The 15,391-nt window shown below is 62.9% G+C and overlaps 1 protein-coding gene across 2 annotated transcripts in view; it reads left to right on the top strand.

The window, feature by feature from the left end:
• The window catches only part of Pacsin1 (protein kinase C and casein kinase substrate in neurons 1), a 44,182-nt gene extending 30,434 nt beyond the window's left edge, over nucleotides 1-13,748 (top strand). For both annotated transcript variants that reach the window (XM_005389526.2, XM_013516920.1), the window contains exons 2-10: nucleotides 6,567-6,693; nucleotides 7,639-7,795; nucleotides 8,819-9,054; nucleotides 9,473-9,628; nucleotides 9,739-9,914; nucleotides 10,165-10,285; nucleotides 10,381-10,508; nucleotides 10,698-10,885; nucleotides 11,430-13,748. In XM_005389526.2, the coding sequence (XP_005389583.1) occupies nucleotides 6,631-6,693; nucleotides 7,639-7,795; nucleotides 8,819-9,054; nucleotides 9,473-9,628; nucleotides 9,739-9,914; nucleotides 10,165-10,285; nucleotides 10,381-10,508; nucleotides 10,698-10,885; nucleotides 11,430-11,539 (1,335 nt within the window). In that variant the 5' untranslated portion in view covers nucleotides 6,567-6,630 and the 3' untranslated portion in view covers nucleotides 11,540-13,748. The remainder of the gene's footprint in view (nucleotides 1-6,566; nucleotides 6,694-7,638; nucleotides 7,796-8,818; nucleotides 9,055-9,472; nucleotides 9,629-9,738; nucleotides 9,915-10,164; nucleotides 10,286-10,380; nucleotides 10,509-10,697; nucleotides 10,886-11,429) is intronic.
• Nucleotides 13,749-15,391: the final 1,643 nt, after the last annotated feature.

A 15,391-nucleotide genomic window follows, 5' to 3' on the forward strand; every position in this document is an offset into this window, starting at 1 on the left:
CCAGGACCCGGCCGGGCGTGCGCGACGTGGGGTGCCGGGTTTGCCGCGGTCGGGGCTGAAGGCCTGCGTGGGCAGGAGGCGGTGGCGTGAGGGGCGCGATTGGCGGGTGGAAGGCCCTGCACCTGGGGGAGAGGTGTCGGGACCAGAGGATTTGGGCACGGTGAGGAGAGCTTGGTTTCTGCAGATGCTCGATGCGGCTGCTGGGTGCTGGGCACAGCGGCTCGCGCTCCGGGGTCCAGGGCCCGGGAGGTGGGAGACTGGGGTCGTGGGGTTGGCTGGAACCGCTTGGGGGGTACAGATGTGCCCTGCCCACGGTGCCTCTGCACCCAGATTCTGTGAACTCCTCGCCTCCTCCCTAACCCCCAGGGCCCGGAGTTGCCCTGCAGGCCAGGACCTGGCCCTTCCGGCCCTTCCCACCTGGCCCTGACCTCCCTCTGCCCACCGTGTCCCGCACTCCCCATTATTTATCCCTGCCCGGTGTCCCCTTTGGGGTCTGTCTTTCCTTGCTGTCTGACCCCCCACCCTCAGTTGCCACCCAACTCTGGGCCCCCTGGAAAGACCTCCTGGCACACCTGCCGGACCCGCTCCTGTGCACAGTGAGTCCGCAGCCTGGGACGCCCCGGAAGTCAGGTCGGGACCTGGTCTCCCCAGCAGCCGACCCCAAGTCAGGGGGAGCCCAGGGAAGGCCCAGGAGCACACAGAGGCCTTGGGCCTGGGTGGGTTGGGGCTAGATCCCAGGGCAAGAGCTTGGAGATGCTCTTTGTGGGTGTCCCACGGCTCCAGACCCCAGAACCATCCCTGCCCTGCCCTCCCGGTTACACCTGAGCCGTCCACCCCTCATCCGGAGGACCGCAGCTACATGCAGCAGCTTCCCTGGTCTCCTCCTCCCCCAGAGGCTGATCTGCCCCCAGCAGCTGGGGAGCCTCTGAGATGGAAGCCAGGTGCCATCCCACCTCTTCTTGGGCCTTGGACTGTCTCCCATCTCCCTGGGAGAAAAAGTCAGGGGCTTCCCTTGGCCCTACAAGGCCCAAGTCACTGGCACTTTCAACTTCCATCCACCCACACCTCCCTGCCTCCCTTCCCCTCACTCAGTCTGCCCCAGGCACACAATGCCCTTGTCCCCTTGACCCTCTGTGTTGCTGGCCTTCAACTGTGGCAACCACATTTCTGCCCCTGGGCCTTTGCACTGGCCACACCCTCTGGCTGGGTATGCTGCAAGCTCAGTAGCATCTCCCATGAGCCCGACTTTCCCTCCCACTCCTCCTCTGACTTTTCTTTAAATTTAATTTTTTTTTTCTTTTTTCTTTATGAGACATGGTCTTGCAATGTAGTTCAAGCTGGCCTTGAGCTCACTTTGTAGCCCGGGCTGGTCTTGAACTTGCAACGATCCTCCTGGCTCAGCCTCCCAAGTGCTGGGATTACAGACGTGCACCACCACATCCGGCCCCTGCCTTGTTTTCGTCCATAGCCGGTCACCTCCAGCACACTCTGTTGCTTACTTCTGTGTGCAGCCCTTTGGAACGTGAGCTCCGCAGGTCGGGAGTTTCCCTTCCTGCTTGCTGCTGTGGCCCACACCTGCACGGGTCACCTGCCAGTCCCCACACCCACCTCCCCGGCCCTGCATGTCCCCTGTCAGGCCCCAGGAAGCCCCCTGCAGACAGAGCTGTGTCCCTTGGGGCCAAGGTCTGTGCTGACCCCAGGTGGGGGAGAGGCAGGGAGGAGGGCAGGAGGGGACCCTGGGTGTCTACTAGGGGCCCTGGGGGTGGGCAGCTCCTCAGGCCTAGCACACGGAGGCAGGCGGTAGCCATGCCTCCTGTCCCCTCGTCTGTCCCTGGCCAGGAGCGAGGGCTGCCTCCTGGTGGGTGACCCTGCCCCCTGCCCCCTGGCCCCGCCCGCCTGTTCTGTGCTGGAGGTGGCCGATTCAGGCCCGGAGCGTGTGCCCCACGAGGGCGGGCATCGCGGCCCGGTGACCCCGTGCCCCGTGCCCTGCCCGACCCTCCCTAAAGCCCATGGGCAGCAGGAAGTGCTGCCTCGTCCACCCGGCCCCAGCTGGGGGAGCATGGGGTGACTTTTAGAGGACAGCAGGGCCTGGGGTACAAGGGCGGAGGGGGCAGGTGTCCACGCTGTGCCCCGCCTGAGCCGGCAGCTGGGGGCTGCCGCACCCTTCTGTGCTCCGGGACCCCCAGTGCTGCCCTCTGCCCACAGGTGTCCCTGCCCTCTCTGACCCCCCTGGGCACATTCCTGGCAGGGGCCCCCCTAGGGCTGGGGGAGCTGAGGTTAGAGGAGATGCCGGCGGGGCGCCTGGTTTGTGGCAGTGGGAGCCGGGCAAGGGGTGTCCTTTCCCGGGGACCTGGGTGTTCCAGGTGAGGCTCCCTCGGGGCTGGCTGAGGGGTCCCTGGAGAGGTGATGCTCTGTGCCGCGCACCGGGACAGCGAGGAGACCGAGGCACGGAGAGGTCGAAGAACTTGCCGAGGCCTCACAGCCGGACGGTGGCAGAGCTGGGGCGTGAGCCCGTCTGCAGCGCTCACGTCCACCCTTCAGGAGTGCTGACGGACAGCTTCCGGGCTTGGGGGTGCAGGGCTGCGACTGCACAGGTGGGGGCAGGCAGCGCTGCGGACCCAGGGAAGGCCTCTTGAGGGAGGGGGCTGAGCCGCCCTGCAAGGAAGCGAGGCTGTGGGGAAGCGAGGATGCGGCTCCCCGGGCTGGGGCAGCGCCGAGGCTCACGGGGACGCAGGGTGAGGGCAGGCTCAGCGCCTCGCGGCTGACCCGAGTCCATCTGGCCGCTGTGGAGCCCACTGGAGGCCTCAGGTGCGACGAGCCTGGCTATCTCCGGGGCAGGTGAGGCTGGAGCGACTGGGAATGTGTGGGCTGGGGACACCGGGGGATGCCAGGCTCCTGGGAGGGGGCAGGGAAAGACCTAATCCAGACCCCGCTCAGCCTCCTCCTGCTGTGTGACCTTGGACAAGTTATTTGACCTCTGTGGTCTCAGGTGCTTGTCTGTGGAACCGGAAGTCAGGTCTCCATCTTAGTGCTGGGGTTAGGGGTGGCGGCCGCAGGGGGTGCTCCAAGCTGCTTGTGGCTGATTCCGAGAGGGGGTGGAGGGAAGGTCCTGAGGGTGGAGCGGGAGTGGAGGCCGCGCCTGGCAGGGGCCCAGAAGCAGGGACAGGTGGGACTCAGACTCCCTCCTTGGGATTCTGGCTCTTGGCTGCAAGGAATCTTGGGATTCCTGCTCTGAGAGAGGTCGGCCACCTGCCACCAACCACAGGGGTGGCACTGATGGGAGGGCTGATGTCCTCGGAGGCACCCTGCCATTTAAACCCAGCACCACCTCTTTCACAGGTGAGGCCACAAGGCCCAGGGAGAGGAAGTGGTGCTCAAGACAGGGTCTCGCTGTGGAGCACAGGCTGCCTTCAAACTCTTGGTGATCCTCCTGCCTCAGCCTCCCATGTGCTGGGATTATAGGCATGTGCCACCACACCGTCAGGATCCTGGGGGATGAGAGGAGGAGGGGACCAGTATAGGGCAGGCTACGGCTACCTGGAAGACAATTGCAGTTCCACCGTTTACCACCTGGGACGCCCTGGCTGTGGTGTCTTCATAGCCCTGTGCCTCGGTTTCCCCATCTGTAAATGAAGGTGAAACACACATAGAGCACCTAGAGCAGCACCCAGCAGGCACCCAGGAAACACCAGCTGGTGGCGGCCGATGTCACTGTCAGTCCTGCCCCCTGAGGCAGCAGCGCAGTGGTAGAGCGGGAGTCCAGAGTGTCCAGCTCTAGAGACACAGCCGGTGGCAGGAGACAGACGGGAGGTGAGAGACACTCCTGCGCTGCTGCTCAAGTTTGCTTACCTGAGGGGCTTCACGCAGGGCTCGGGACAGGCAGCTCCGTGAGCTCGGATCACTGGGTTACAGCCTCACACAGCACTGGCGCACTGGCCTGCTTCACCCACGGCGCCTGGGCAGCCGGTCACAGTCACGTGCCCGAGGCCGGTGGGTCCTCTTCGGCGTGGAGGACAGCAGTGCGGTTGGCAGCAGGATGCATGCATCGAGGCATAGGATTGGAGCTGGGTGCAGTGGCCCACACCTATCCCAGCACTCTGGGAGGCTGAGGCAGGAGGGTTGCAAGTTGGAGCCCAGCCTGGGCAGTTTAGTGATTTAGTGAGACCCTGTCTCAAAATTTAAGAAAATGAAAAGCGCAGGGGCTCCATGGTTCAACCCTCAGTACTACCTAAAAAGAAAAACACATAGGACTGGTGTGTGCTCTGTGAATGTCAGCGGCTGTTGTTAATGATAAAGGGGTTGCAGGACTGAGATGGCCTCCCCTGCAGTGACAGAAGTCAGGCCTAAAGGCGTCAGGCTTGCCCCAGGGGAGCGCCAGGTGCCAGCCACGTCAGTTTCTGACTCCGCTTCCGTAACAGCCCACAGTGACAGGTGCTGAGTGCCCGTGGCCCTCAGAGCCCATGGCCAGCGCTGGCCGCCGCCTGCCTGGGGTGCCGGCAGGGTGGGGCGAGGTGCCGTGGCTCGCAGGCTCCCGCCGGCCTCCTCACCCTCCCCTGCCGCCTGGCTTCTGAGCCCTGGGGCTGCAGCGGGCGCCCTGGACTCTTGCCATCTCCTCCGCTCCTGAGAACAGGTCGTTTCCCAGGAGAGGGGAGGCCACAGGGATGCGCACACAGTAGCTCGGTGCAGGGCGGTGTCCACCACACCTGAGACCCTGCTGACGCCGGCCGGTGTTCCCCCTGCCCTGGGCCAGGCTCGTCTGGGCTGGGGCGTCCTCTGCAGTCTGCAGCTGACCCACCAGCCTTAGGGCCACTGTCCCCTCCTTCAGCCCACTGCTCCCTCTGTCCTGCTCCCCAGCCTGACTCTGCCTGCAGTGTGTACGAGTGTGTGTGTGTGTGTGTGTGTGTGTGTGTGTTTTGCTAGGGTTGGAACCCAGACCCTTCACACTGAGCTACATCCCTGGCCCATTTTTGTTTGTTTTGTTTGTTTGTTTAAACAGCATTTTTGCTACATTGCTAAATTGCCCAAGCTGGGCTCCAACTTGCCGTCCTCCTGCCTCAGCCTCCCAGAGTGCTAGGATTACAGGCTCTACAGGGTTTCTAAAATGTGCATTTCATTCCCACAAGGAAAACATGAAAAGGGCAGGGAAAGACCTACAGTGAGAGATCTCCCTTGCACCTCATCCCCGAGCCACGAAAGTGACCTCCGCTTCTCCGTATTATGATGGCGGCAGCGTCAGGATCCCCTGCAGCAGGCGTGCCCCGTGCTTTACAGAGCCAGGGCCCTGGGGAGGAAGATTTGGGCTGCTCCGAGCCTCTGAGGCCCAGCAGTGCTGCGGGAAGTAACCTTGGCAGCCTCAGGCATGTAAATTCCTAGAAGTGGTGCTGGTGAGCGTGTACCAGAGAAACGCTCCGCTCAATCTGAGTGCCTGTGTCACGGAGCTCCCCCGGGGCCGTGGGTGAGGGGCCGGTGGCTGGGGTTCAGCCTGCGCTCAGTCCCGTGAGGTGCAGGAGACAAGGCTGGGTCGTGACAAGCTGCACCAGGCCTTGGACAGCGGGGGAGACTGAGGCTGGGGGAGGTCGTGCTTGGCCAAGGGTCCTCCGTGTTGGTGCCACCTGCCCTGAGCCTGGGTGAGGACCAGCTGCCAGGAAGGGATGGGGTCCTGGGGCCCCAGGTTGGGCCGAATCTCTCAGCACCCACCTTCCCTGGAGACCGCGGTCCCCACGACTGGCTGCAGTACGGGAGCAGGAGGTGTCCCCACAGCCAGCTGCATGCAGGCAGCGCCCACTGAGGTCAGGCCTGGCCCGGGTTCCACTGCCTCTTTGAAGACCGCTGACCCTGTGCCCCGTCTCTGTCGATCGAGCCTCGCGTCCTGGTGGGGAGGTGGGGTGCCTCCCTGCCTCGGGCGGCGAGTGGCCTAGATTGGACAACTGCGATGCCAGCTGACAGAACCGGGGCAGCACAGCCGCCCACATGCTGCACAGATCTGACCCGCAGGCCGCGGAGCCGCGTGTCCGTGCAGTCAGGAGCCTGGGAAGCCACTGAGGCGGGCGGCAGGGGCTGGGCTGGGGTGGGCTGGGGCTGGTGGCAGCCTCAAGAGCCCAGGTTCCAGCCGCGGCGGGGAGCTGGGGATCTCAGGGCTGAGACCAGAGCTTCCATCCATTGGGCTGGTTTGGGGTCAGAAGATGGGGACCCTGCCTGGGCAGGGTGTTTATGGCCTGGTGCTTGGATCCAACTGGGTCAAAGTGGGCCATGCTGAGGGCAGAGAGGGGCCTTTCTCAGGATGGCAGAGCCGAGAAGCCGGCGGGGGCCCTGACCACGGCTTCGGGGCGCTGTGGGGCTAAGGAGATTAAAAGTGCAACTACCCAAGCATGCGGGGGTGATTTCTCCCTGCGGGCCCACACACTCATGAACAGGACATGGCCCGGAAGGGCTGCGAGTTGAATCCTGGGGTCTCTGTCGGGTGGTAAGCCGCCATCCCAGCATGAGGCTCCTCCCCCACATCTGGGGGCACCCAGGCTGGAGTGGGGCTGGGCCCCCCCCTCCAGGCTTCTCTCCTGTCCTCCCAGTGCCTGAGCAGCTGAGCCCCGCTGACTGCAGCCGCACCCCCGCCCCGCGCCCCACGGCCACACCATGTCCGGCTCCTACGATGAGGCCTCGCTGGCTCCGGAGGAGACCACCGACAGCTTCTGGGAGGTAGGCTGGGCGCTGCTGCCTGTACCCCCGCGTCCCATCGCAGCCCTCGGCCCCCACCTCCTCAGCCCCTCCGAAGCTCACTGCGTCCACCAGAAGCGGGGGAAAGATTCCAGCCTGGAGCCCCTTTGCCCCCGCTGCTGTTCCAGAGACGCGCGTGACCTTTCTCCGAGGGGCAGCAAGCCCCGCCCGGCTCTCGCCCTGGGGCCCAGTTCAGCTCCTGGCCCTTCACATGAGCAGGCGCAGCGCTTTACAGTCTACACAGCGTCGGGCTGGGGATTTAGCTCAGCGGCAAAGCACCTGCCTGGCAAGCGCAAGGTCGTGAGTTCGGTTCCCGGTACCGGAGAAAAACCAAAAAAAAACCAAAAAACAAACAAAAAAAAAAAACCAAACAGTTTACACAGCGTTCATCGAGGCTCCCCGCCCCCGCTCCAGAGGGGCGCAGGGCTGGACACAGGGCTGGGGGCGGCGGCTGGGGGGTGTGACCCCAGGCTAGAAAGCAGCACTTTGGGAGCTTCCAGAAGGCTTTGAGACCCGGGGGAGGAGATCATTATTGGCTCCCGAAATCCAAAACGAAAACTGCCAGACCTAAATTAATAAGTGTTTAATGAGATGTCTACAAAACATAATATTGTGTCAAGAATCTGCGGCTCAACTCAACGCTTCTGCAACTCTATAAATATAATGGGTTTAGCTCGTGAGAACAGCATGAATAATTCATTCGAGCCCAAGTCCAAATTATAAAACTCCTTCCGCATTATGTAGCGGCGAGGAGGTGATGTCTGAAGTGGGAAGAGGGTGCGCAGAAGTGGGGGCGCCTGGCACCGGGTGGTAGGCACCCCAAGCAGAGGGGTCGGGAGTCCTAGAGGGGAATCGGCGCGCGCGCGCCCCCTGCAGGCCGGGGCCGGGAGCGCGGGGCCGCAGAGTCACGCGCGCTTCCGCCGCCAGGTGGGGAACTACAAGCGCACGGTGAAACGCATCGACGACGGCCACCGCCTGTGCAATGACCTGATGAGCTGCGTGCAGGAGCGCGCCAAGATCGAGAAGGCGTACGCACAGCAGCTCACCGACTGGGCCAAGCGCTGGCGCCAGCTCATCGAGAAAGGTGCCTCCAGGGTCTCCCCAGACCCGACCCCTAACCCCCACCAGCACACCCCCGGGATTGTGTCCCCAGTAGCTGGCGTTTCCTGTAGTCACAGGGCCTTTTGGGGGGTTGCTTCCTCTTCAGGTAGGATTTTTTAAAAATCACAGGCGCGGTGACCAGCACTCAGGAGGCTGAGGCAGAGAGATCACGAGTTCAAGCTCAGCCTGGGTAACTTAGCAAGTTCAAGGCCGGCCTAGACTACATAGTGTAGAAACTGTCTCCTGCTACGAAGGAAGGAAGGAAGGAAGGAAGGAAGGAAGGAAGGAAGGAAGGAAGGAAGGAAGGAAGGAGGGAGGGAGGGAGGGAGAAAGGGGGCTAAACCAATTTTGAAATAATTTAAGCTTCTAGTAAAGTTGCATCCATAATACAGAGAACTGCATACCTTTCACCCAGACTCAAAAAAAGCAAACCAAACTAAACAAACAAAAAATTGGGACATTTAACATGGCCCAGATGCACATGTGACCACAGCAGTGGTTTGGGCTGCCCAGGCTGGGTGTGGAATCACACCCTGCACTCCTGTGATCCGGAGCAGATTCAGGTTGAGGTTTACATTTCTTTGTTAACTATTTTTCTATTCCATAGACTCTAGACCCCATCAGGGCAGGGGCTGGGCCTGCTGCCTAGCACAGCACCCGGCACACACTTGGTGCCCGCACACAGACAAAGGAAGCTGAGTGACTGGTCCTCAGCGGGCTCCTGGCATCAGCCCCTGCAGGTGCTGGAGTTGCACATTCGGCTGACTTTCCTGAGCACCTACTATGGGCCTGGAGCTGGGCTAGGCTAGGGAGAACCTGGAGGACCCAGGCCGGCCCCTGGGGCTCCCACGTTGATTGGGAGTAGGGACAGAGGCAGGTGCACCCAAGGTGGAACAGGGGGAGGAAGCTTCCTGGAGGTGGTGGCTGCGGCCCTGGAGGGTGGATAGAAGTGCATGGAGCACTCTGGGGAGGGGAGGGTCACTGTGAGCCACTGTTGCACCCTCAGGCCCGCAGTATGGCAGCCTGGAGCGGGCCTGGGGCGCCATCATGACAGAGGCAGACAAGGTGAGCGAGCTGCACCAGGAGGTGAAGAACAGCCTGCTGAATGAGGACCTGGAGAAAGTCAAGAACTGGCAGAAGGACGCCTACCACAAGCAGATCATGGGCGGCTTCAAGGAGACCAAGGAGGCTGAGGACGGCTTCCGCAAGGCCCAGAAGCCCTGGGCCAAGAAGATGAAGGAGGTGCCCAAGGGCAGTGCCCACAGCAGAGCAGGGCAGGGTGGACTGGGGGCCAGGGAGGTGTCTGCAGGTGGTCAGCACATTGTCCCAAGCACGGTACCCGCGGGAGCAGCGCCACCTTCCACAAGGAACCACCCACTGTGGGGGGCAGACGGCACCCCTGGATAGAGACCCAGGGGAAGAGAGGCCCTGTCCCCGTGAGAGATACTCCCAGGGCATGTCAGATGGGGCGGGCACTGCAGTGCACAGCAGGGACACCCACAGAAGAGGGCAACTGTCCAATCACCTGGAGTCACGGCCAGCAGCCCCGGTGTGCAAGACCGTGTACCCACCACTCTCCTGGGGTGAGCGAGCAGCAGCTCCAGTGACGAATGCACCTGCTCACAAGTGGGACGCTTGTGTGCCCTGTCCCCTCCCACAGCTGGAGGCTGCCAAGAAGGCCTACCACCTGGCGTGCAAAGAGGAGAAGCTGGCCATGACGCGGGAAATGAACAGCAAGGGCGAGCAGTCGGTCACGCCCGAGCAGCAGAAGAAGCTGCAGGACAAAGTGGACAAGTGCAAACAGGATGTGCAGAAGGTGCCCCCGGGCGCGGGGGCGTGGCTAGGGTCTGAGGGCCCCCGGAGTGGGAGATGGCCAGGGGCCGCACCTGGCGAGGTCTCACCAGCCTCCGCCCCCGGGGCCCACAGACGCAGGAGAAGTACGAGAAGGTGCTGGACGACGTGGGCAAGACCACGCCCCAGTACATGGAGGGCATGGAGCAGGTGTTCGAGCAGTGCCAGCAGTTTGAGGAGAAGCGACTGGTCTTCCTCAAGGAGGTGCTTCTGGACATCAAGCGTCACCTCAACCTGGCGGAGAATAGCAGGTACCTGGCACAGCGGGCACGGCCAGCAGAGGGGCCCCAGCCCGCGATGAAAGGAAGAGGCCACCTGGGTGTGTGCTGACCCATGCTGGGCACCCAGGAAATGTGTGGGGGGTGGGGGTGAGTGGCCGAGGTGCTGTGCAGTAGGGAACCCCTCTGGGCATCCCGAGCTGTGCCGCCCTGCTCCCCCAAACGGAATGAGATCAGGCCCTGGTGAACCCCTGTCCTCTGCCCGCCCCTTGTTCCTGAGCAGCTACATCCACGTGTACCGAGAGCTGGAGCAGGCCATCCGGGGGGCCGACGCCCAGGAGGACCTCCGATGGTTCCGCAGCACCAGCGGCCCCGGCATGCCCATGAACTGGCCCCAGTTCGAGGTGAGGACGAGCGGGGGATGGGAAATGGGAGCCGAAAAGGCTGGCAGGCGTCTGGAGGTACAGCCCCCAGAACGACTGCTCCCTGCCTCCACCAGGAGTGGAACCCAGATCTGCCCCACACCACTGCCAAGAAGGAGAAGCAGCCCAAGAAGACCGAGGGGGCGGCGCTGAGCAACGCCACCGGGGCGGTGGAGTCCACATCCCAGGCTGGGGACCGCGGCAGGTGAGCGTCCCACTGGAGTTTTAAGAGCTGAAATCACGCAGATGGCTCTCCCTTCTGTTCAGAGCTGACCTGAGAGCCACCGGCCCCGGGCCCCCTGCTCCAGCCTAGCAGTACTGGGCCCCTGAGCCCAGGTTAGGGGGAGCGCCCTAGGGTGGGGCCGCTCTCAGGAGTCCTGCCTTCATATCTCAGCGTCAGCAGCTACGACAGAGGCCAGCCTTACGCCACAGAGTGGTCGGACGACGAGAGCGGAAACCCCTTTGGAGGCAATGAGGCCAACGGAGGCGCCAATCCCTTCGAGGATGACGCCAAGGGCGTCCGCGTTCGGGCCCTGTATGATTACGACGGCCAGGAGCAGGACGAGCTCAGCTTCAAGGCGGGTACGGTGGGCTGGGCCGCTGGGCGAGGCACAGGGAGAGGGCTGGGCTTGGATTGGGTGCGGCGGAGGGGCGGGGCCTGAGGGTGGAATCAGAGCCTGGATTGGGCGTGGCAACGGAGCTGGGCGTGGGCAGAGGGCTGGGCCTGGATTGGGTGCGGCGGAGGGGCGGGGCCTGAGGCCTCCTCCCAAGGTTTGGGTTAGGGACCGTGGGGCGGGCGGAGGTGACGGGGATGGAATAAGGGGGCGTGGGGTCTGGAGGCGGAATTTAAGGAGCAGGGTTGGGAGCTGTGAAAGGAACCGGAGGCGGGTCCTGGGCATCAGGGCGGGCTGGACCAGGTGAGGTGATGGCCGAGGTAGGTCCGGGCCTCTGTGCCAGGGGATGCGCGGGTGTTGGGCTGGGACAGGGGCGGGGCCGTGGCCGAGGCCAGAACTCAAGGCCGAGTAAACAGGTGGGTGCATTGGGACTTTGGGTCTCACCTGGCCAGGGAGGGCCAGCTCCGCTGCTCCTGTGTGGTCAACCATCCCTTCCTGCGTTCCCTTCCCAGGAGACGAGCTCACCAAGCTGGGCGAAGAGGACGAGCAGGGTTGGTGCCGCGGGCGGCTGGACAGCGGGCAGCTGGGCCTCTACCCCGCCAACTACGTGGAGGCCATCTAGCTGCCCGCCGGGCCACGCCCTCCCTCGGCCCCACCGCGGCCCTGCCCTCCCCCCTTCCTTTCCCTCCCCTTGCCATAGAGTTCCAGACATATTTTCCGATCAAGCTTTTATTTTTTTAAAAGTCAAAACAGAACAAAAAATATAAAGAGACGGAGCATTTGCAGGGCCACCTGGAGGCCAGGGTGGTGGAACTTGGGACGACGGCCCTGGGGTGGCTGAGGGTCTTAGGACTTAGCCCAACATCACATCTGCTCTTCGGAGTCCACCAAAGAGTCTCCTGAGCCCCGAGAGACATCTGGACCCCTCTTCCCTGCCTCGCCGTCGCCTACCTGCCCCAGCTCACGCCAGGTGCCAGCACCGCCCCTGCTCTCTGAGCCTAGCCTCCTAACCTCCCCCTCCTCCTCTCCCCAAGAAGGGAGCCCCGATCTTGAGTCTTCCACTCTGCCCGGAGAAGCTTCTCCTAGCCCCATCCCTTGGGACTGGAGGGGGAAATGTCACCCTCCTTTCCTGCAGAGGTTCCCAGGGGCTCCCAGGCTTCCCCAGGCATGAAGTGAGGTGATCTAGATGGAGGGGCAGTGCCACTGCATAGCGGAGGCTATGTGGAAGGACACTGGCACTTCAGCCCAGGCTGTGCCAGGCCTCCCAAAGCCGAGCCCATCTGTGGACCAAGACCCTTCTTCCCAGCTGCCAACGCTATGGGCAGAGCCCCCTCCTGAGAGCCACACCCCTCCATCACTCGCAGAGGCCCTGCCCCCCTCTCTTAAATCCTTTGCCAGGGGCAGGGGCCCCCAAACCCAGGGCAAAGCCAGCAACAGTAGCAGCCTCCTCCCGTTTCCTGGGGAGGAGGGCATCTTGCCCAGTCCACTCTCACCCGCTCCCTACCGATCCAAACCCTGGAATCACGGGCTCAGCGCCAGCCTCCGTGAAGCCAAGCCTTGTGCCTGCAAGGCTCCCGGCCTGACCGGTACCCCCACCCCCGCCTGGGGAGGTGCTGGGGGCCGCGGGCACTTCCAGCCTGGGGCCATCAGGGCAAGGCCTGCGGTCAAGTGGGGCAGGGGGGAGCATCTCTGGCCTCCGGGGCAAGACAGTCACCCGTCTTTCTTCCTGGTCCCCCAACCCTTGGAACAACATTCCTCTGCGGGCAGCACCCCCATCTCTCCAAGCCTGGGTCCCAGTCAAAGGAGCCAGGGGCGTGAGGGGCAGAGGGCCGCTTGGCTTGGTGACGACAGTTGTCCCCGTGTCGGTACGGGGATCACAGACTCCTCCTCCTCCCTGCTTCCGGGGGCTCCGGGGGCTCCGGCGAGAGGCAGTGCGCTGCCCCAGCCCTTCGCTCCCTGCTCCTCCAGGGCTCCGCCCCGCTCCTGTGGGCCGCAAGGATGCGACCGCTCTGGCAGGGCCCAGGCTGGGACAGGCCTCCCTCAGGGGCAGGGACAATGACACCCCAGGCACAGACATGCCCCCCGCTGCCAGCACTCTTTTTATCACTGTCTGGTCTCTGGGCCTCTGCTGCAGCCTGAGACGTGGCCCGGGCCTCTCAGAGCCCAGAGCGCTGGCTGAACCCACAGCGCTGGCTGGGGGCTCTGCCCCTTACCGCTTGCCTGCAGCGGCAGCAAGCTGGCTCGCCCGCATCTTGGAGCCTAGGCTCCCCCTCTTTGTGCCAGGCTGGACCCCGGCCTGTCCCTCTGGCTGCCCAGTGCCGGGCAGGGACTGGAGAACCCACCCCTTTGGAGCAGCCACCTCCACAACCCCACATGGGATCCGCCCTCAGACCCCAAGCCCCTGAGAACCCCGAAGCAGGAGGGTCCCCCCTCTGCAAGTCCCCTGAGCTCGGGGACCCGCCTCACCTGTCAGTGCTGGTGTCAGGGCCACGCCCACCCGCCTCCTGTGGCCCCGCCCTCCCCTACGTGATGCGGCGCAGGCCTGGCCCTGGCGGGCTCTGCCAGTGACATGTCTGTCTCCAGTTAACGACCATTCTGCGGCCGGGCTCTGCGAGGGCCTGGGCTGCCCCGCTGCCGCCGCCACCACCTGCCGCCTAGGCTACCTGATTCCATTAGTTCCGACACTTGTGAACCTCCGAGAAGTGCTGTGGTCTCAGCAACGCACCTGTTTTGTACATGATTGTGTAATTTAAAGGTATATAAATACAAATATCTATATATATATATAAGTCGTGACTGTATGACTGTGGATAAACCCAGAACTGTGTCAACCTGGCTGGATGTGGTCTTCTCGAGTCTCACGTGTCTTCTTCTGGCCTGGGCTTTCGGTGGTTGGGATATCTGTCGGGGAGGTGGTCCCAGAGCAGGACTGGGTGCTTCCTGAGGCGCCAGCCTCCTTGGGTGCGAGGTGCCTAGGGACACCTCTGGCCAGGAGGGCTGGGGCATTCAGTGTCCCAAATTCATGCATGGGTCAAAGGTGACTGGGTTTTGTTTTGTTTTTTTCTTTTTCTGGGACCAGGGGTTGTGCTGAAGGCATTCACACTGAGCTACACCCCCAACCCTTTTAAATTTTTTAAATTTTGAGACAGGGTTTGGCCGAGGTGCCCAGGCTGGGCTTGAACTTGTGATCCTCCTGCCTCAGCCTCCCGTAGTGCTGGGATTACAGGTGTGCAGCATCATGACCCCCTCATACTTTTGTTTTTTAAAGCAGAAATTCTCAAAGTGGCTGCTGAAGCCTGTGGTTCTGTTACCCCAGGCCCAGGCTCACTGGGTGTGACACCAGGCCCTCCTGAGCCCTCCAGTGGCCTGACCTGCTCTGATGGCTGTTCTGAGGGGAGTCCCTGGGAGGGTGTGCAGACTGGGTAGGACTGGAGCTTGACTCTCAATGATTCTGCCAGGCCCGGGCCCTGCCCCAGTGTCAACTCCAAGTCCAGCCCTGGAACTACCCCCCACACCTCGCTAGATCTCTTCTGGGAGGACACAGGTCCCCTACGTGACAGTTCTCCCACTGCATCAGTTTGGTGAGATTCTCTCTGAGGCCTCACTGGCCCTAGCCACTGACACAAACCCACCCTCCCTTGATGTCATGGTGGGGCACACCTGTAATCCCAGCTTCTTGGGAGGCTGAGGCAGGAGGATTGCACATTTGAGACCAGCCTGGGCAACTTAGCTAGACAGTGTCTCAAAATGAAAAAAATTTTTAAAGTCATATAAGTAAATAACTCTGTGGCATTATCCAGGCCCTGGGTTCCATCCCCAGGACTGAAAAAACCCCCAGCCCCTTATCCCATCCCCTTATCCTGCCTCATCGTGTGCTCAGGACAGGGAGGAGGGCAGGGAGGGGCACTGGGTCCATTTGCCACCCCTCCTCCACTCCCCACCTCCACCTCCACTTGAAGCCAGAGTCATGGAAGGATAGAAGGCCGAGCTGTCTCATCGGCAGAGCTGTCCCTTCCGTCACAGGGCGCCCAGGAGCAGGGTCCCGTCAGGAGTGTGGGAGGCACCTTGCTCCGCACTCCGGCTCTGACACCCGCCTGTGCTCCCCAGTCCCTGCCTGAGCTCTGCCAGCTGTCCCCGCTGGGACGGGACGTCCAGTCCCAGCCGCTGGCTCTAGGGACTCACTGGGGGTGGGGCGGGCTGGCCACAGACAAAACCAGTTGGTTCAGCAGAGCAGAGGCCGCTTCTGGCCCGGCTCCCGGTCTGCCCCCTCCCGGGCCCGGAGACAGCAGGGCCCCCTCCTCCTCGGGTCCAGTCCCAGCTGGCAGATGCCAAGGCGCTGTTTGCTCGCTGCCAGGAGTAAACTTTCTTCCGAAGACAATAAAATCGCTGGGGGCGGAAGGCAGGCGTCCAGGGCCGCGGTTAACCCTCGGTGGCCTGGGTGGGGCCAGCGCCTCCCCGTTCCCTGGAAGCGCGG

This window comes from Chinchilla lanigera, unplaced genomic scaffold, assembly GCF_000276665.1.
Source record: "Chinchilla lanigera isolate Chin_1 unplaced genomic scaffold, ChiLan1.0 scaffold00036, whole genome shotgun sequence".
Taxonomy (NCBI): Eukaryota; Metazoa; Chordata; class Mammalia; order Rodentia; family Chinchillidae; genus Chinchilla; species Chinchilla lanigera.